The 20,994-nt window shown below is 48.4% G+C and overlaps 1 protein-coding gene across 1 annotated transcript in view; it reads right to left on the bottom strand.

The window, feature by feature from the left end:
• Positions 1 to 20,994, bottom strand: part of ZC3H18 (zinc finger CCCH-type containing 18) — a 71,279-nt gene that overhangs the window by 40,766 nt on the left and 9,519 nt on the right. Inside the window, exons 3-8 of the mRNA XM_018560563.1 lie at positions 19,041 to 19,125; positions 11,213 to 11,355; positions 9,171 to 9,263; positions 7,381 to 7,538; positions 5,585 to 5,617; positions 1,532 to 1,643 (exon numbers count right to left, since the gene is read on the bottom strand). Of these exons, the coding sequence (XP_018416065.1) occupies positions 1,532 to 1,643; positions 5,585 to 5,617; positions 7,381 to 7,538; positions 9,171 to 9,263; positions 11,213 to 11,355; positions 19,041 to 19,125 (624 nt within the window). The remainder of the gene's footprint in view (positions 1 to 1,531; positions 1,644 to 5,584; positions 5,618 to 7,380; positions 7,539 to 9,170; positions 9,264 to 11,212; positions 11,356 to 19,040; positions 19,126 to 20,994) is intronic.

Genomic DNA, 20,994 nt, shown 5'->3' with positions numbered 1-20,994 from the left:
TTTAGTTCTGTGAACATAAGCAGCGCAGTCTTGAGTTTTCCTGCTACATTGTATTAAACAGAGTAACAGACCCTACAACACTGCCGGACCCCCTGCCTGCTCACTTGACTACCAACTAGGGATGCACCGATACCTATACTAGTATCAGTATCTGTGCAGAGTATTTGGGCGTGTACTGGTACTCACCCAAATGCTCCGATGCCTAGCCCGATACCCGAGCTTCTGTTATCAGGAAGCCGGGCAGGAAGTCATTACGCTCTGCCCCTTTTCCTGATTGGCTGGGAAACCGGCTCCATGCTCCCTTGTCACTTGTGAGGAGGGAGCATGGAGCTGGCTTCCCTGTCAATCAGGAAGCCGGGCAGGGTGTAAATGACTCGCTGCCCGGCTTCCTGATACCAGAAGCTCGGGTATCGGGCTAGGCATTGGAGCAGCGTGTAATGACTCGCTGCCCGACTTCCTGATTGGCCAGCTTCCCGACCAATCAGGAAGCACCGTGTAATGACATTGTACGGTGTCATTACACGGCGCCCGGCTTCTGGATCGGCCAGAAAGCCGGCTCCATGCTTTCTTGTCCTCTACTGACGAGAAGCCTGGAGATGGCTTCCCTGGTAATCAGTAAGCCGAGTGGCGAGTCTTTACAAGACGCCTGGCTTCCTTAATGGGACTTCCGGTATTGGCGATTACCGGGGAAAAAAATATCAGCGCTCGATACCGAAAAACCGGCATCACTGCATCCGTACTACCAACATTCACACTCTAATGCCATCCCTGAGCTCTCTGCCCTTCTGTACGTCCACTAGATACCGACACATCCCACCTAATAGCTTTCAAAGCATGCGCTCTGCAAGCCTCATTTCAACTTTTAGCTGGCATGTGACTCGATATAAATAACAAATCAGACAATTACACTGACTGAACGGGGGGAAAACAAAAAAAATAGATTTTAAGGCTTTATAAGGATTACTCAATACTCTAAAAGGGATATGATATATTATACAGCGTGGCCGTTCAACCCTTTAAAGTGAAATTCTACCTTTAAATGCAAATCTGGCCCAATTGGGGCAAAGCACAGGTTTGCATTAATCCCCCAACCCCTCTCCAGCAACTCCTTTCTTTTGCATGCTTGTCCATTGCCTCTGTTCAGCATCAGGAACCTAAAGACAAACCCGCTACTTTGATGTATGGAGGAGCGTGCGACAGCACTGAGACAGGCAGCCAGTCCATAGCCCTGTGCAAGTTACAACTCCAACAACCAGTCTCTGTGAGTGAAAGGAGGTAAACTACGGAACAGCAAAGAGGGAGAGGATGGAAGGAGAGTATATACGCCTGTGGAGGGGGCCCCCCCATAGGGCCAAAGCACAGGTTCACTTTTCCCTCAAGAACAAAGTAATCAGGGGAAGTGTCTACCAGCCTGACCCTCCCCTCCTTTAGAACAATCTGCTTTCACCAACACTACAGGTACTCTTTGGGCTAACCCAGGAACCGTCCGTCTCTCTGTACATTTGGGTGTAGTGTGCACTGGATGTCTTACTCGATAGCGGTACGGCTCCGATTCTGTGTACTGCACGCGGAAATTCTCGTACTGCCCACCTCGCCAATATCGGTCCATCTCTATGTCATAGTACGGATCTGGGTACGGGTCCCTAAAATAAAATGAAGTTATAAATAAATGAGTGAATGATTGATGGAGTTATCCACATTTAAAATAGTACTCAATACAAGTGTTCAGTGTTGTTGCATCAACCGGTAGAGCAGCATGAAGCTGAATGAGGCACGGCCTGCTGAGGCCAACTTCCCATTGGAGACCTATTAATATTTCATTTCAGGCCGTGCAGTCACACTGTACTTTAGCCCTGATGAAGGGGGAGTGTGTGAACCCCTGAAACGCGTCAGCTCCTTTACACTGTTGATTAGTCAAAATATATCATTCTGGATTGGCGTGGTGCCACTCCAAAGGAGGAGCGGTGAAGGAGCACTAGACAGGGGAGTATAAAGTGGTCAGGAGGTGCTTTACACAGGCCCTGCCGCTTTGCATAGACTCTGCCTCTAACTGGTCTACTTAATGTAAACTAACAATATTTAATTGGACTGTTAAATATACAATTGAAGAAGTTTTGTTATATCTGTTCAAGAAGTGCAAAAAAATAAAAAGGTGCATCTTGATCCTGCCAAAGCTGCCCTGCGTCCAGTGCTCACTTCCATCATTATATCAAGGACTACAGAATTAGTGCCTACGTTGTAGAGATGGGGAGAATTGGAGGGTTTGAGTAGTTCAGCAAATGACAACTGGTGAGGGCTGACACCGCTCAGTCCATGCTGTGGAGAACATTTCTAAAAGTTGCTGCTGACGAGTATAGGAATTCCCTCGTCAGCACCATATGGAGACACTACTGGTGCGCGAACGGCACCAGGCCAGCTATAGGCTGGGCGGAATTCTATAAATGAACCCCTGTGTGTGATCAGCCCACAAAAGGATGCCGAGTGTATTTTTGGCAGGTATTTTTCTGTACCTGTAGTGTCTTTGAAGGGTTAAAACATGGGGGATTGTGCATGCATTGCAGAGATGTACGGAGCAGGTTTCTTTATTTGCCCCGACGTACACTTTAAAAAGGAGAACTATGGGGCCAGTGTTTTCCCCCATAGTTCTCCTTAGGGTAACGGGAGGACACAAACTAGCGTCCTCCCGCCACCCTAAGCTCAGTATACCGCGAGCTGCAGCTCCCTATATACTGAGACGCCGCAGCGGATCCCGACATCGATGTCTGGATCCGCCCAGCTGCGTGAGTGACAGCTGGCTCTGCCTATCTAGAGGCAGAGCCAGCTGTACCCACCCCCTCCCCCGTCCGTTCCGCCAGTCAGCGCTGGCAGATCGGAGCGGGGAGGGGGGAATCCAGCCCCTCCCCTGTCACGGCAGAGAGCCGTGACAGGATCGAGAAGTGAGCGAACGCCGGTATGTGTTCGCTCACCTCCCGATCTACTGAGCTGACCTGTGACAGTCTCATTGTCACAGGTCGGCTAGAACTATGAGGTGAGTGAAAAGCCCCTCCCCCTCATAGTTCTCCTTTAAGGACTTTGTGACATATTAGGTGAAGGTGCTCGGCCTCTTTTCCTGCAGAAACCTCTCCTGACCTGTACAGTTTATTATGATACACAACGCGTTTTCACTGTGGAAAATTCATGAAATAAACCTTCTCTATCCCTCGTGTAGTGATTCCTGTGCACGGCCCCCACGTGCTCGCCTCTGAAGCGGTTTTATTGCTCGCATGTGTAGCAGATGTCTGTTGCGGCACATGACTGGGCCGGACCGTGTCCAAATAAGACAGGAATCCAGAGGTTGTAAACAGGTGAATTGCACCATGTGACCATCGCAGCGCAGCTATTTTTATTATGCTTTGGCCGATGGCTCCATAAAATCGGGGCATTTTCTGCTGGGAGGTGTAAAAAATGTATAATCAACAAAACTTTCCATTTTCTGATCATCTTCTGATTCAGGTCACAGCACAACGGTAAGTAAGCTTCCACTCCGTGTGCAAAGCCCCAACGTGCTTTGCCCCCAATTATCGTTTATTGCCCGCGGAGGTGGAGGAAGTCCGACTCTTGCAGCGATTACCAGCCCAGACCAAGTTCAATAAGCACTAGGATCCAAAGGCCGTAAAAAAAAAAAAAAGTAAAACACACCATGTGACCCTCACATGGCAGCTATTTTTATTGGGTTTTAACTGATGGTCTATAAACCGGGGCATTCTTCTGCTGGAAGACGCAAGCACTGTAAATAAACAAGAGTAAATTTCCACTTCACGGTCATCCGGCGCCGACTCCTCTGCCCTCCGAGCCGGCGCCGACTCCTCTGCCCTCCGAGCCGGCGCCGACTCCTCTGCCCTCCTCTTCGCTCATATCCCACGGAGTCTGTGCGGGTGCACGCTGCTCCATAGACTTACCTTGTGTCTCTCTTCGTCTCCCGGCCGAACATCTGAACTGCGCATGCGCCCGCCCCAAGATCCTTTGCGGTCGCCCGAGACTCTCAGATGTTCGGACAGGAGCGAACGGCGTAGACAAAGTAAGTTTAAACCTGTTTCAATAGTTTAAAAAAACAAAAAACTTTTTGCATATATCTACTGCTTGCTAGCCTCAGATATATGCAAAACAAACGTGAGGGTTTAATAATCCTTTAAGCGACATAAACCGCAAGATCGTCACAAAATGAAGTTATTTTGGTTTATATAGATTTTTTACACCTTCTAGGAGATAAAGCCGTGGGTTTTATAGACCCGACGGTCAAAACATGACAAAAATAGCCGCCAGGCGAGCGTCACATGGCCAATTTAACCTTTTTACAGCTTCTGGGTTCCTATACTATTTGGAGTCGGTCCTGGACTGTCATTCGCTGCATCCGCTACAAACCCTATAAGAAGGTTTAAGATGTGAATGCGTGGGCACTGTGTGGAAAATTAATCGCCGTTCTGCGCTCTACATGGGATTGTAAACACACGGAGAAACGTGCGCAAATTCATTTGGAAAGACACTTTATTCTCTTCACCTTTTGTCACATGATCATTTCATCTGATTGACAACCTATGGCACAGCCAAGGACCTGACACCCTGAAAAATGCCACTCTGACCCACATGGCGATCGCCAGGGAAAATATTAGCCTAACCTAGAGCATTGTGCTCGTGACTTAGGTGATGCGGACCTAGGGCAGGCTGCGGAGGAATGGCAATGCACAGGAGCTAAAATTCAGATCTCAGCATACGTGTCTGGCAGGTAGCGGGAAATATTTGCTTCTGCTTTATTTTAACAAAAGGGAATGTGGTTCGGCACAGTCCAGTCCTCCTGTAGGCAGTATAACCCGACGGCATACGACTTCCTGAGCCCCTCAATGGACAAGAAAAACTTCCTATTGCTTCATTTTTACAAAGGGGGCTGGAAAGGAAAAGGTCAGTACTTCCAGGTATGGAGGAGCATGTGATCTCCACCCCCCCACCACCACCTGACCCCCAACAATGTTCTATTACATGCTCCCTTTGGTTTGATAAATATACCATTGAATGAGTTTTGTTATATATTTTCTATACTTGGGACGGATATGTTGATCCTGCCAGAAATCTAATGGGCTGAGCTGATAATGTAACCGATAGCAGTCGGCTCAGGCAGTTCCCAGCTAGCTCTGTAGAATAGACAACATTTCCCCTCCCCATGTTATAGCGACAAGTAGATGTGAAGGGTTATGTAGTCCTGTCCTTGGGCAACAGCACTGCTCTTCCCCAGGTACAGCACAGTAAGTGTTGTTACCCTAGGACAGGAAGTGTGTTACTGGCAGGATCACCAGGTGAAAAAAAAAAAACTGAAAGAAAACGAATGCAGCCACCACATCTAAGAAATGGTAACCAGCAATATATGTCATTTCTTTAAGATAATAAACCCCGAGGGTAAACCAATCACCAACACAGAATACGCCCTGACACTGATGAAAAGTACAGTGCTGTGGGTGGTTCCTTAGTGCCCACACATGAACCGACTGACTCCATCTTATTGGGTCTAGTGAATGAGGTCTGAAAGCACAGCAGACATGCAGCAATCACTTACCCGTGTGTGATCGTTTCTCTAAACTCCACTTCCCTGAAATAAAGAAGAAAACAAAAAAAAAGTAAAGGGACCCTGTCACAAAGCAAATCAGCTGAATGCCTGGCCTCTAAAGGAAGAAGGGTTTTGCTGACCTAAATGCCGGGGTAGCAAGTTGGTGAATTGGCTCAGCTTTACAACCCCAGAAACACCATGCACAACATGAGCGAGTGGCTGCTTCCATCAGAGACTTCTCATGCTAATATAACACTGTGATAAATACCCTTAAAAAATACAGCACTTGGGGTTTACTCGCATGGAACGTGTCCTGTTCTAGAAAAGCTGATTTCTGAATGATCAACTTTGCAAATATTCCCTGTTATAGGTCTGTAAAGGCTCTTACAGCCTTATGGAGCAGGCGAGTCCTTACCTATCCTGTCACTGGCAGTACATAATGTGACACAGACTATGGCTGCACTCAGCTGAGAATTAGATTGCAACAAATGCTCAGTAGTGACTGGTTCCCTTTAAAAAATGAGTACACTTTTTACAAATAATTCCCACAGTACCATCAGCCTTCACTGAGCCGAATGCCTTGAGTCAGTCCAACCATTCTTTGTCCTACAAATGTCCTTTTGAGACTGGTTCTCTTTAAAGTGTATCTCTAAAATTAATATTTAAAATTAGGGATGCACCGATACCAAGTACAGTATGGTACGAGTACATGTACTGATACTGTCGAGCTCCAAGACTAGACTAGAGAAAAATTCAAATGTTAGGAGGCGGCTGTCATTTGTAAGGAGCACACGGAGCGCCTGGGATTTGTACATCTCTGTTTTAATGTACGATTTTGTTTTTATAACCATAAAGGGATGCACAGATACCAGTTTTACGAGTACTGGTACTTGCCGAGTACTTACAAGTACTGATACATTTTTGTTTATGGTCATGTGATAGTTTTTCTAAAACAATACAGACTAATGATTTCAGGGCATTGGTGGAGCGCCAGAGCCCGGTCCCAGCTGCAACCCTGCGAGCTCTCATGAAAATGCCCAAGTATCTTCACTGGTACTCGAAAAGCATCTGTGCATCCCTATTTAAAATGATGCACTGGTATTAATAAAAACTTTCTTGATCATGTTGTTTCTACACACTCAATGAAGTAGCAAATACCCACTGACCCTGCCAGTCCCCCTCTTTTACTGATTAAAATTGACCATGTCAAACATGGGAGCAGATCCATGTTGTGGATTAGTGCCTTGCAGAACTGGGGGTCCAGGGTTCGAATACCGGTCTGGACATTATATGAAAGGAGCTTGCATGGGTTTCCACCCACACTCCAGAGCCCTGCTGGAAGGTTAATTACCTCCTGTCTACATTGGCCCTGAATGAATGCGTGAATGCGTGTATGCGAAATAAGGAACTTAGATTTCATGTAAGCTCCTCGGGGGCAGGGACTGATGTGAATGCATTCTATATAAACCGCTACGTAAATTGTTGGCGCTATATAAATACCTCTAATACATTCTGTCATGGTAAATTTGTGTGCCTGAGCTTGCTGGTCGGAGCTAAAAGACATCATATTGATGCATGGCATGCCAGCAGCCACACAGTCAGCTTTGCTGCCCCTTGGTTACCCCAGCTCTATGCGATTGACAGCTACTTTCCCCGCTGTCCTACAGTCAGTCATTCTGCTGCTCATCCTCCCTGGTGCAGAGGAGATAAATATGTCCGGAGTTCAGCTTCATTGACATTCCCTCAACTGCATGGAAACATTTGGGGGACGGACAATTGCGAACATTTATTTTTACACAACGCACCCGGTTTCTCGCACTTCTCTTGTGATTCGGTAGTTCCAGTCCCGGAAGTAATCATTTTCTTTATCTAAGTCTCGCTCGTCTTCTCCGATGGTGACCGTCAGACGCTTCTCCTCGAAGTCCGGCTCCTGCTCCTTCCGAATGGTGGCTTTCTTCAACACCTGAGAGAGAAACATTACAGCTCAATTCGGAGACGATCGTGACCTGTCACTGCTCGTACAAGCAGACCGAAAAGACTGACCATAACAGTGGAGTCAAAGCACATACTGATAAAGAATAAAACCTGATTGGCTGGTAATGTTAAAAGGAGAACTATGAGGTCAGGGCTTTTCCCCATAGTTCTCCTAAGGGTAACGGGAAGACACAAACTAGCGTCCTCCCGTCACCCAAAGCTCAGTGTTTTCCGCGAGCTACAGTTCGCTGAATACTGAGACGCCTCAGCCGGGCAGATCCCGGCATTACTGTCGAGATCCACCCAGCTGTGAGATTGACAGAGCCAGCTGTACCCGCTCCCTCCCCTGTCCGTTCCTCCAGTCACCGCTAGAGGATCAGACAGGGGAGGGGGGAATCCCTGCAGGGAGCCGTGACAGTCACGCCTCTCTGCAGGGATAGATCGAGAAGTGAGCGAGCGACGTTCCCGATCTATTGAGCCGACCTGTGACAGTTTCATTGTCACAGGTCGGCCTGAACTACGAGGCTGAGTGATTTCCACTCGCCTTAAGAGTTAAATCCCCTTAATGCATGGCATTATGCGGAGTGAAAACACAAAAAAAAGTGTAAGGTGCACAAACAGTGAAGAAAAATAATTTAGTACCAAAGTGTATACAATGGCTAGGCCTTTGCGGCCTTAGCCAAAAGGCCTAGCCCAAGAGGTCATGTGCAGCAAAAAGCATACGGTGTCATGCCAAAGTTCACACTTGTGGGATCCTACACCCCACGAGTACTCTCGACCCCCACTCTTACGTGAGTGGACGCTCACTCGGTTTCCTCCCCATTGCCAGAGCCTTTTAGGAACCCCCGTCACCAGGCAGGGTACTCCGATTCCAGCCATACTAGCCAAAAGGCCAGTACAGCGGCTCCTTTCCCCTCCCGCACCGATAAGAACAGACACTACACTTGATCTTAGCCAAAAGGCCGAGAAGCGATGGCATTATGGGGGATGTAGTTTTGTTGGAAGCCAGCAGGGCTGCCGGATGGGACATTCAAGGATTGCATAAGATCTCCCACTATGCCCTGCACATTAATGGAGAACAATTCTTTTTGGTGTAAGCAGCTAAAGATTTCTGGCCACCAATTAATATAATTACAATAGTGCTGGGTGCTTGAAAAAAGTTGGGCATAAGCAGCCTTTAGTTTTACTTTATTGCATTAAAAAGTTATTAAACCGGCAGAGATCTCCCCAAGTCCTCAATATGCAAATAAGCTCCGCCTTGGAAAACTGACAACCAAAATACAATTGTTTGTGAGGCGTATAGTTACGGCTTTCTCTCTCCGGAAGGTGAATTCCATTGGGTGAATTCCAGCCTCTCTAGGATGTGGAGATCATACACAGAACCATAGGGAACAAATGAATGCCACTTATCTGCATATGACGAGCCAGAGCAGCCTGCACGGAATGCAGACGAGGAGCCACATTGACATGCTGCATGTTACTACATCTCAGGAGGCTATACAGAACTAAGCAGTGAGAGGGCTGCGATCCCTATAAAACCACAGTGGGATTTTCTTAAAATGTCAGTTTTTTCCCTCATTGACCCCCTAACTATGTGTGCTCAAGTGTAGAGATACTCTACCTCCTTAGCATGTCGAAGTCCTCTCTCCCAGGCGCTCTCTGCTGGCGGTTCCAGAACAGGGGGAGGGAGAAGCTCCTCGGTGACTGGAGCCCCCTGAAAAGACAGGAAAAAAAAAAGGAACATTAATGACAATCCAACAATAAATAACGGCAATAAACCAAAAGAAGGTCAGAGGTACGAACTCAGAGCTCTATACTACACAGACAACTTCTACCCCCTTGAGAATCCATCACCCAACCTCCTCCCAAACTACAGGCCCAATGGGCCTACTGTCTCACTAAGAGGCATTCCCACCATCCCTGTGCTGAGTTCCCGGGTCTGTACCCCCGCTGTGCCCATTATGAGGAGCTCCCACCATCCCTATGCTGAGTTCCCGGGTCTGTACCCCCGCTGTGCCCATTATGAGGAGCTCCCACCATCCCTATGCTGAGTTCCCGGGTCTGTACCCCCGCTGTGCCCATTATGAGGAGCTCCCACCATCCCTATGCTGAGTTCCCGGGTCTGTACCCCCGCTGTGCCCATTATGAGGAGCTCCCACCATCCCTATGCTGAGTTCCCGGGTCTGTACCCCCGCTGTGCCCATTATGAGGAGCTCCCACCATCCCTATGCTGAGTTCCCGGGTCTGTACCCCCGCTGTGCCCATTATGAGGAGCTCCCACCATCCCTATGCTGAGTTCCCGGGTCTGTACCCCCGCTGTGCCCATTATGAGGAGCTCCCACCATCCCTATGCTGAGTTCCCGGGTCTGTACCCCCGCTGTGCCCATTATGAGGAGCTCCCACCATCCCTATGCTGAGTTCCCGGGTCTGTACCCCCGCTGTGCCCATTATGAGGAGCTCCCACCATCCCTATGCTGAGTTCCCGGGTCTGTACCCCCGCTGTGCCCATTATGAGGAGCTCCCACCATCCCTATGCTGAGTTCCCGGGTCTGTACCCCCGCTGTGCCCATTATGAGGAGCTCCCACCATCCCTATGCTGAGTTCCCGGGTCTGTACCCCCGCTGTGCCCATTATGAGGAGCTCCCACCATCCCTATGCTGAGTTCCCGGGTCTGTACCCCCGCTGTGCCCATTATGAGGAGCTCCCACCATCCCTATGCTGAGTTCCCGGGTCTGTACCCCCGCTGTGCCCATTATGAGGAGCTCCCACCATCCCTATGCTGAGTTCCCGGGTCTGTACCCCCGCTGTGCCCATTATGAGGAGCTCCCACCATCCCTATGCTGAGTTCCCGGGTCTGTACCCCCGCTGTGCCCATTATGAGGAGCTCCCACCATCCCTATGCTGAGTTCCCGGGTCTGTACCCCCGCTGTGCCCATTATGAGGAGCTCCCACCATCCCTATGCTGAGTTCCCGGGTCTGTACCCCCGCTGTGCCCATTATGAGGAGCTCCCACCATCCCTATGCTGAGTTCCCGGGTCTGTACCCCCGCTGTGCCCATTATGAGGAGCTCCCACCATCCCTATGCTGAGTTCCCGGGTCTGTACCCCCGCTGTGCCCATTATGAGGAGCTCCCACCATCCCTATGCTGAGTTCCCGGGTCTGTACCCCCGCTGTGCCCATTATGAGGAGCTCCCACCATCCCTATGCTGAGTTCCCGGGTCTGTACCCCCGCTGTGCCCATTATGAGGAGCTCCCACCATCCCTATGCTGAGTTCCCGGGTCTGTACCCCCGCTGTGCCCATTATGAGGAGCTCCCACCATCCCTATGCTGAGTTCCCGGGTCTGTACCCCCGCTGTGCCCATTATGAGGAGCTCCCACCATCCCTATGCTGAGTTCCCGGGTCTGTACCCCCGCTGTGCCCATTATGAGGAGCTCCCACCATCCCTATGCTGAGTTCCCGGGTCTGTACCCCCGCTGTGCCCATTATGAGGAGCTCCCACCATCCCTATGCTGAGTTCCCGGGTCTGTACGCCTGCTGTGCCGATCATAAGGGGCTCCCACCATCCCTGTGCCGAGTTCCCGGGTCGGTACAACTGTCTCCAGAAGGTGCTGGAACACACAAAAGTGGGCAGAACAGTAATTTTTCAGTGATGACAACTTACCCAAGGGTTCTGAGGCAGCTGAGCCACGCCGGGGGCGGTGCCGTTGGGGGAAAACGGGTCAGGTTTAGATATCAGAGAATAATTCCCCTTATCATTCATCCCGGGGTGTATAAACCGACAGCTCATGCCCCATGTGCAATTGCCTGCAAAAATGAACCTAAAAATAGTCAATTGTTCTGGTTCATTCAATAAAGCGAGATGATAAAACAGAAGTCACAAAGAAAGCGCACGGATCTGCCGCAGCATTAAAAAAAGGGAAGGAAGAAAAGAAGGTTCTATACCACCCAGCGCCAGAGAGGTCATCACAGCCTGTCCAGTGTGCTGCCCAACCACCCCTATAAGACGTCTTGTAACTTATTACCTCCGCATTTTCTTTTTTTGACCTGTCATCACATGCCCAGGCAGTGTAAACAGTGCTTTGTTTACATTCAGCCGGTCTGCAGACTATTGAAGGGGCAGCAACTGTCAGCCTTTGCCCTCGTTCACACCTGACCGTTTTGTAGCGCGTTCTACGCTCGACGAACGCTCTACAAAACGGTCAAAAATATAAATTGCATTGTAGTCAATGGTCTCGTTCCCACCTTGCCGTATTTCCGCCCGTCCCCAACGCCCTACAAAATGGCCCACGCCTGAAAAGGTCCAGGTACTACTTTGGGCCGTTTTGTAGGGCGTTTTCCATTGGGATACAGCCAAAAGTAGCCCTCGGAATCGCGGTAAAAAAAAACGTGCGAAAAAAGCGCGACAGACGGGCATATACAATACGCCTAGGTGTGAACAGAGACTTAAGGTGACCCTCGACACCAAATCCCAAGCTGCGAGTATAGATAGCAGGGTTTATGACGTTTCATTGACACTCATTAGATTTATGCGTGTCGCAGTGAAGGAGTCAGACATACAGAAGACGCAGCCAGGAAAATTGCATTTTTGGTCAACAATGGCAGCCCTATTTTTCTTATGACAGGTGCACTTCAGGGTCTGGTAACGCCAACCAAGCTTCATCATGGTAACACTCTTTCAATTGATTTAATTAATACCCGGTGATCCTGCCATTATGGTCCTTGTTTGAGCTGACAAATATCCCACAATTGCTTTGTCACCGGTGCCCCCTGGAGGAGAGTGCAAGCAGCTGCGCCGGCACACATTGCACATCAGCATATAGCGTAACCCGTGATAAACACCGGGTGTACTACACAAGTGCCCAAACCCCCCAAAAAAAAAACAAGTAAACAGTGTACAGTACATTTTATCACTATTCCCCCCCACAGACTTGCTGGCAATTGCAGACTGTCAAAACGTCAGCCAGAATTGTATGTGTAAACACAGAACTTATAATACTTGCCACGGTCAACAAAATTGACCATCTGAGACAGTGTCTATAAACATTGTACAGAAGAAGATAGAGAGATACAAAGTAACATTGTTTATAAACATTGATCAGAGGGAGATAGAGAGATACAAAGTAACAATGTTTATAAACATTGATCAGAGGGGAGATAGAGAGATACAAAGTAACATTGTTTATAAACATTGATCAGAGGGAGATAGAGATACAAAGTAACATTGTTTATAAACATTGATCAGAGGGGGGGATAGAGAGATACAAAGTAATATTTATAAACATTGATCAGAGGGGGGATAGAGAGATACAAAGTAATATTTATAAACATTGATCAGAGGGGGGATAGAGAGATACAAAGTAATATTTATAAACATTGATCAGAGGGGGGATAGAGAGATACAAAGTAATATTTATAAACATTGATCAGAGGGGGGATAGAGAGATACAAAGTAATATTTATAAACATTGATCAGAGGGGGGATAGAGAGATACAAAGTAATATTTATAAACATTGATCAGAGGGGGGATAGAGAGATACAAAGTAATATTTATAAACATTGATCAGAGGGGGGATAGAGAGATACAAAGTAATATTTATAAACATTGATCAGAGGGGGGATAGAGAGATACAAAGTAATATTTATAAACATTGATCAGAGGGGGGATAGAGAGATACAAAGTTGTTTATAAACATTGATCAGAGGGGGAGATAGAGAGATACAAAGTAACATTGTTTATAAACATTGATCAGAGGGGGAGATAGAGAGATACAAAGTAACATTGTTTATAAACATTGATCAGAGGGGGAGATAGAGAGATACAAAGTAACATTGTTTATAAACATTGATCAGAGGGGAGAGAGAGAGATACAAAGTAACATTGTTTATAAACATTGATCAGAGGGAGATAGAGAGATACAAAGTAACAATGTTTATAAACATTGATCAGAGGGGAGAGAGAGAGAGATACAAAGTAACATTGTTTATAAACATTGATCAGAGGGAGATAGAGAGATACAAAGTAACATTGTTTATAAACATTGATCAGAGGGAGATAGAGAGATACAAAGTAACATTGTTTATAAACATTGATCAGAGGGGGAGATAGAGAGATACAAAGTGGAGATGCTCACTGGGGAGACAGACAGGGGAGGGGGTGGGCACAGCTGGGTCTGGCTCTAGAGAGGCAGAGCCAGTCGTCAATCAGGCAGCAGTGTGGATCCCGACAATAATGCTGTATAGCAGTAGCCCGCTATCTGCCAACTTTGGGTCACAGGAGTACAGTAGTAAACTCAAAAAAAAAGAAAGGAAGAGGTAAATCATCTCTTAAAAATAATGAAATAGTTGCCTTTATTTCTCTATTAACGCTTTTTTCTCCTTCTCCCCTTAAAGCAGAACCCCAGGCAGACATTTTTACTAACTCTTGCAGTGCGGGGGGTTTACCCGGAGTTGCTCTTTAAAATAATTTTTGCTAGACAACGTCCCTAAGGGCTTGTTCACACCAAATGCAGACCAGATCTGCAGGAGTTTCTGCACGCGCAGTGCGTTATGCCGCGTTTTTGATGCGTTCGGGCCTTTGTTAAATGTTAAATAAACTGCCCTTTTTTTAGTTTATAATGGGCTTTCAGTGTACTCCAGAACAGGTAAAATAGGGCTTGCTGCAGTTTTTTTTACATGCTCTGGAACTGAACGCTGCGGTGTGAACTAGAGCCCAAAATCCCATTGGAATACATTGGACACAGTTTTCATGCGTTCCGTAACTGCTCCGCTCTGCTCCCGGAACGCGTTTGGTGTGAACAAGCCCTAAAAGAAATCTTTATTTGTCCTAAAACAAAACGATACAAATGTGTGACTTTGTTATCTTCAGTAATGACAAAGTTCATAGCATAGCAGGAATGTACACATCGCCCCGCTCCATAGGCGGTGTACAGGGCCGAGGGCTGAACTGGTTTATAAAATCGGCTCTGAACAGTCAACACAGCACACATGTACTAAAGAGGGGGAAAACCCGCTGCACGTGGCCCCAGGAGCTTACACTCCACACGTCACACACAACCATTGGATGTCATAAAAGAACCTGCAGTGTTATTGTCTTTTATTGCTCATGCATGCCGGCTGTGAGAAAAAAAAACATTTCCCATATCGTCGGTCATAAGACCGGCCAATGGCATGCTCGCAAAAGATCCGAATAAATAAGTAAATATGTTTGGGAAAAACCAGAGTGCGGCAATGAAGCAGCACGCCCAGCGATGAGCGACGTCCATACGAGTGCGAAGACAGGAAGTGACAAACAATGTAATCTCTCCTCGCTATGTAACAAATAAAAGTGCCTGGAGGTACCTTATAGAACGGCGTTCAGGGCGGAGCTGTATAAAGAGGGGCGTGGCTGATCAGAACACCCAGGAGATGTCCCATGCTTAACCCCTTCTGTACTGAAGAACAATCACTGGGAAGATTCAATGAATATGAACAGAATGTTTAGATGAAGTGCGGAAAGGATTAGAACACGTCAGGTTTTTTTTTCAGGAGATTCACCCCATTTGTCCTGGTGATGGATATCCCGGAGACAGGAAGTGATAGGAAATGCAATGTTTTACAGGTGTCACCAGATCAGGAATAGAGGAATAGAGGAAGCCTTCAAAACGGGGACAACAGTCTAAAATGGAAATCTCTCACTTACTGTTGTCACTTGGACAGGAAGTCAGGGAAAGCGCTGGAGGATGCTGGACATCCTACAGCCAGGAAATGAGGCGGACTCTATCTGACTTGCTGCAGCTTCTAATGCACATTGTGAGAATCTCCCAGTGTGCAGTGACATCAGAGGAAGCCGGGAAGGCCAGGAGGCCAGACAGAAGCCCCGAGGGAAGGCCGGAGGCCAGTACAGAAGCCCCCAGGGAAAGCCGGAGGCCAGACAGAAGCCCCCAGGGAAAGCCGGAGGCCAGTACAGAAGCCCACAGGGAAAGCCGGGAGGCCAGACAGAAGCCCCCAGGGAAAGCCGGAGGCCAGACAGAAGCCCCCAGGGAAAGCCGGAGGCCAGACAGAAGCCCCCAGGGAAGGCCGGAGGCCAGACAGAAGCCCCCAGGGAAGGCCGGAGGCCAGACAGAAGCCCCCAGGGAAGGCCGGAGGCCAGACGGAAGCCCCCAGGGAAGGCCGGAGGCCAGACGGAAGCCCCAAGGGAAGGCCGGAGGTCAGATTTACATTAATGCAAATACCCCGGCAAGACCGGTTCTGTTTGAAGTGCCGACACGACTTTATGGTCTGTCTGGCCATGATACCTGACAGCAGCCACAATCAGATCATAGGAGGGGTGGGCAATTCTGGTCCTCCAGCTGTTGTGGAACCATTTCCCAGGATCTTTGGGATCAGAAGAAGTCACCTTTACCTAGACACTGCGGGCCGAGGGCGAGTATATTTAATGTCGATTTCTTCCATTCTTGATGAGGGCAGGGTCCCTGATAAAGGAAGCAGTGTATAAAATTCATTTCAGTACAGCGCTGCATGACGGAATAAATGTCAGTCAAAGTACCGCAGCGCTGAATACTGAAAAATGGCCTGGATGGGAAGGGGGTTTAACACCGCGGATGTCAACTGGTTAATCATCTCCTCCAGCGTTGGTCATGTCATTTTATAGAGGGCCCCAAGTGTGGCCCCTGACATCACCAAATATTTAATATTTAGCGAGTTTTTGATTTTATGGAAATGTTTACACTTATAAACTACTATGACGCATACTGTCCACAGGAAGTATGAGGGCTGCACAATGCCGAAGGGTCTCATGCAGCCCACTGGCCCCATGTTGGGTTCCCCCCAAAAGGTACTAAACAGCTACAAAGTACAACTTGACTTTTAAATCTCAAGTTCCAGCAGGAAGGAGCTGATCACAGGGGTGTTGTCCAGGCAGGACGGAAATTATCTTAACCCTCAGATTACAAGGAACTAGTGAAAGCATAAAAAACAAAGACTCGTACTTATTAATATGCAAAACGCTCGCTTCCAATGTTAGAAACACAAGAGTGAATATTTCCTCCCTCCACCAGTCACAATTCACCTTCTAATGGGTGTTGATGAAACAGCGGAGTGTTTGGACATAAAAATAACTCCACACGTGTCCCGAAAAACAAAAAGGGACGACGCAGCTCAGACACACACACAACAGAAGAAAGTGTGAATCATCCGCAAGGGTTTGACACACATAAGAGATGTCAAGGATGGTGCAGGAAATGACATCACAGCTCAGGTATGTTCCGTCACATCCACACAGCCCTGACATAACCCGAGAAAACATATTCCGGAGAACGGAACTTCTAACTGTGCAATACAAAGGAAATAAAAGTCCCAAAACAAAAAGACGTATATAACCTATTGCAACATTTGTCAATTATAATCCATGTACATTGTTTCTTCAACCTGAATGTGATCAGCACAGGAGACGGCGACCTATTCTTAGCCAATCGTCAATTCTCAAGCATCAATCAGCATCCCAGGGAACAAGAGGGCTCCACAAAACCTCAGATCACCCCAATTCCTGCACCTTCACCCCTCAAATCAGCCCAATTCCTGCATTTTTGTATTTGACCTTTTAAAAATGCTGTGGTGGGCCATTCGCAGCCTGTGCACATCACAAGATGATCTCCCGGGTGCCCAAGTTCTGGAAAGGTATGGGGAGTACACGGGGGCAGCCATCTTTTCTGATTACATATGTGTGATCTGCACAGCGGTCGTTTCTTTCTACCTTGACCTAACAAACCTTCATTCTTTATTTTCCCCCATTGACACCCAGGCCAGAAAAATGAACACACTCGGCATGCTTAGGTGCCAGGATGGATTAACCCCCCGTGTGCCTGAGCAGAAGTTATGTCATCTCCGGCCAAAGGGTGACAGTGCTGATGTGCAACTTCCCTGCAGAACCAAAAATTGCATCGTCACCCCGATACAGGAAATTGACCAATAACTGATCTACCGGTCATAAAACTGTTACAGGAGGACCCGGAACAACCAACTGCTGTGGAAACTCTACTGATAGACCGCGTCATATACATGTCAATGTTGTCAGATTTCATAGACTACGGACGGGAAACGGTTAAAAAGGAAACTGCATTTTCCAAAGAAAGACGTTACCCTGTAAAACAGAAGTACAAAGCATAACAAAGAGGACCATTCATGGAGCAGACAACGAGTCTCCGCCATCAGCCAATGATCCAGTATTACTCTGTATTCTCGGAGGAAATTAAACAAGGAACTTGATTGGTCACTTCGGCCAACATTCTCTCTTCTCCGGGATTCTATATAAATTGCCCCCAACAATGTCCATTTTAAAAGAGAGCTATGGGGGTAACCTTTTTATCCCATAGTTCTCTTTAGGGTCACAGAAGGACATATACTAACCTCCCCCCGTGACCCAAAACTCAGTATATAGCGAGCTATTGCCCGCTATATACTGAGAGCGCCGCAGCCGGGACGGATCCCGGCAATACTGTCGAGATCCACCCAGCTGGCTGATTGACAGCGGGCTCTGCCTATCTAGAGGCCCCGTTCACATTGAGCGATTTATCGCGCGGTAATTCCCGCTATATCGCGGCAATTTACCGCGCGATATCGCTCTCCAATGCTTCTCAATGGGGCAAAGGGTCCTGCTGCCGCGGGTCGTGCGTCGCTACAGAAGGACCATTTTTGGAGCGGATTTAGCCGCGATTCAAGCTTGCTCAATGCAAACATTTGCGCAAAATCGCGCGATTTGTGAATCGCGCAGTGTGAATGGGGCCTAAAAAGAGAGCCTGCTGAGCCCGCCCCCTCCCCCGTCCGTACCTCCAAGAGCCCTCAGTCCTGATGCAAGAAGAGAACTCGGAACGGCAAAGCAGGCGCGCCAACTGCTCAGCCTATGCCGGAAAGGTGACCAGGGCAGCCTGTGAGGACCCCAACCCTGCAAAAGAGCTGTGCCCCCGAGGATCCCCTGCCCTGGCTGCCGCTATGTGTCTGCATACTGGAGGATTCTAAAATGATGGGGTTCACACCGGCAGCAAAACGGATATCACAAGAGGACTTCCAGGTCTATCCAACAAATAAAACTATTTCTTTATGGCTTGTTCACCTCATGTCCGCTAAGCTGTTTTTCTGCACGAGCCCTAAAAGCAGAATTTTCCTTAACCCTTGCACTGGGGCTCCCCCTGCACCGCAAGGGTAAAGTGCTCGTTTGTGTCTAGGTGCTAATAAAAGTTATACTCCCCGGCTGGCTGCTACCCTGCTCCCTTCTCCGCTGCAGCCATGGCTTGTCCCTCGGCGTCCTCACGTCCTATACACAAGATCCTCGGACCGCTGCAGCGCAGGGGGAAGAGAGGATCCAGGTACCGGTCTAAGAGCAAGCCAGCTCGTAGCTTTGGGTGAGTATAACTACGTCCAGCATTTTCTATGAGCACACAGTGGGCGGGGCCCAGGAATGGAGGGCGTGTCACCACATGAATACATTAAAAAGCATTAGCCAAGCGATCCATACCTTTCATGAAGAATCGGCAGGTCATTCGCGGTCTGGTTTTCCTGTCGTTGGGATCCTTCACCTCCCCTTCCTCCAGATCATCATCCTGGGAATCAGAAGAGATTGAACAGAAACGGAACACAAAATTAGAGCGAGAACCTCACTACAAAATTTTAAAGTGACCCTGTCGCTGAGTAGAAGCAGCCCGTAAAACTGGCTTTCCAATGGGAGGCAACTGGTCTTAGATCTCTTTAGGAGTTCCGAGCATTGCTGACGACACACCCGGGTGTGTTGTATAGTGGGCGTGTGTCCCATGCTGGGCGCTGTGGTTCCTACCGCAGACTTAGTGGCATAGAGGTGGGCGGGTGGAACCACAGTGCCCAGCATGGGAACACACTATCTGGAAGTGTCAGCAAGTGGCACCCAAAGCTCTTCAACAGAGTCACTGGTGACCAGAAAGGAAAGGTTAGAACCTTTATCAGCTTTTTTATTGGGTTCTCATTGGTTACATCCCTCCCTCACTTCCTTTGTGATCAGAGAGGAAACTTTCATTGTAATAAAAATCATTGGTTGGAGTTCTGCTTTAAGTAAGGTTAGCCATGGGTCCGGTGTGTGTTCACAATGCAGACTCGGGACTTCTAAGTGACAACAGTGACATCTAGCGGCACCATCAATATCGCTTGTTCTATAGGAATGTTCCGGGCCCTTCAGCGACATCTAGTGTCAAAAGTAGGTCAATCCAAATTTCAATGAGGAAATGCATCCCCCCTAATGCTGAAAAGCCATAGGGCCGCGTCAGCAGTGAAAAAAGTGACAGGTGCACTTTAAAAGCAGAATATCTGCCATGACACTTTGCTGTATTTGTCACATGACAACGGGTTCCCCTATGCTGTGATATATGGTGGCTGCAGAAGTCCTTGTACTGAACTCACCGGATCCCAGGGGTGCTGAATCCGGAAGGGTCTGACCTGGGATAAAGCTGCCAGGGGTGCAGAAGCCGGAGGGGTCTGACCTGGGATTAAGCTGCCAGGGGTGCTGGATCGGGAGAGATCTGACCTGGGATTAAGCTGCCAGGGGTGCTGAAGCCGGAGGATCTGACCTGGGATTAAGCTGCCAGGGGTGAGGGATCTGGAGGGGTCTGACCTGGGATTAAGCTGCCAGGGGTTCTTAAGACGGAGGGATCTGACCTGGGATTAAGCTGCCAGGGGTGCTGACGCCGGAGGGGTCTGACCTGGGATTAAGCTGCCAGGGGTGCTGGATCGGGAGAGATCTGACCTGGGATTAAGCTGCCAGGGGTGCTGAAGCCGGAGGGGTCTGACCTGGGATTAAGCTGCTTGTAAACTGACAGCTTTTTCTCATTCAGTCCCCTGAAAGCTAATTTTCTTCCATCCACATTAAACAGCATGGATGAAGGGATACCCCCTGCCAGGCTATTGTATTCCAATAGTGTCCCGGAGCAGCTTAATCCCAGGTCAGACCCCTCCAGATCCCTCACCCCTGGCAGCTTAATCCCAGGTCAGACCCCTCCAGATCCCTCACCCCTGGCAGCTTAATCCCAGGTCAGACCCCTTTAGATCCCTCACCCCTGGCAGCTTAATGCCAGGTCAGACCCCTCCAGATCCCTCACCACTGGAAGCTTAATCCCAGGTCAGACCCCTCCAGATCCCTCACCCCTGGCAGCTTAATCCCAGGTCAGACCCCTCCAGATCCCTCACCCCTGGCAGCTTAATCCCAGGTCCATCCATCCCCCCATCCCATTTGATAACAGATCTATGTGGGTAGGCAGATCATATTTATTTTACTATGCATTTCATGTTTTAGCACATCGTGTTATTGAAATGGAGACACTAGGGTGGGAGTGCCGTACTCACTGATCAATAATAGACCGGCAGCTTTAGTTGCAGATATAAGGCTTATGTCTGGTTAAAAAAAAAAATAATAATAATTCCCCTTGCAGGGTACCCCCCCCCCCCTC

This window comes from Nanorana parkeri, unplaced genomic scaffold (genome assembly GCF_000935625.1).
Source record: "Nanorana parkeri isolate BGI_ZX_2015 unplaced genomic scaffold, ASM93562v1 scaffold465, whole genome shotgun sequence".
Taxonomy (NCBI): Eukaryota; Metazoa; Chordata; class Amphibia; order Anura; family Dicroglossidae; genus Nanorana; species Nanorana parkeri.
The sequence above is the reverse complement of the archived record's forward strand: the minus strand, read 5'-3'. Positions and strand labels throughout refer to the sequence as shown.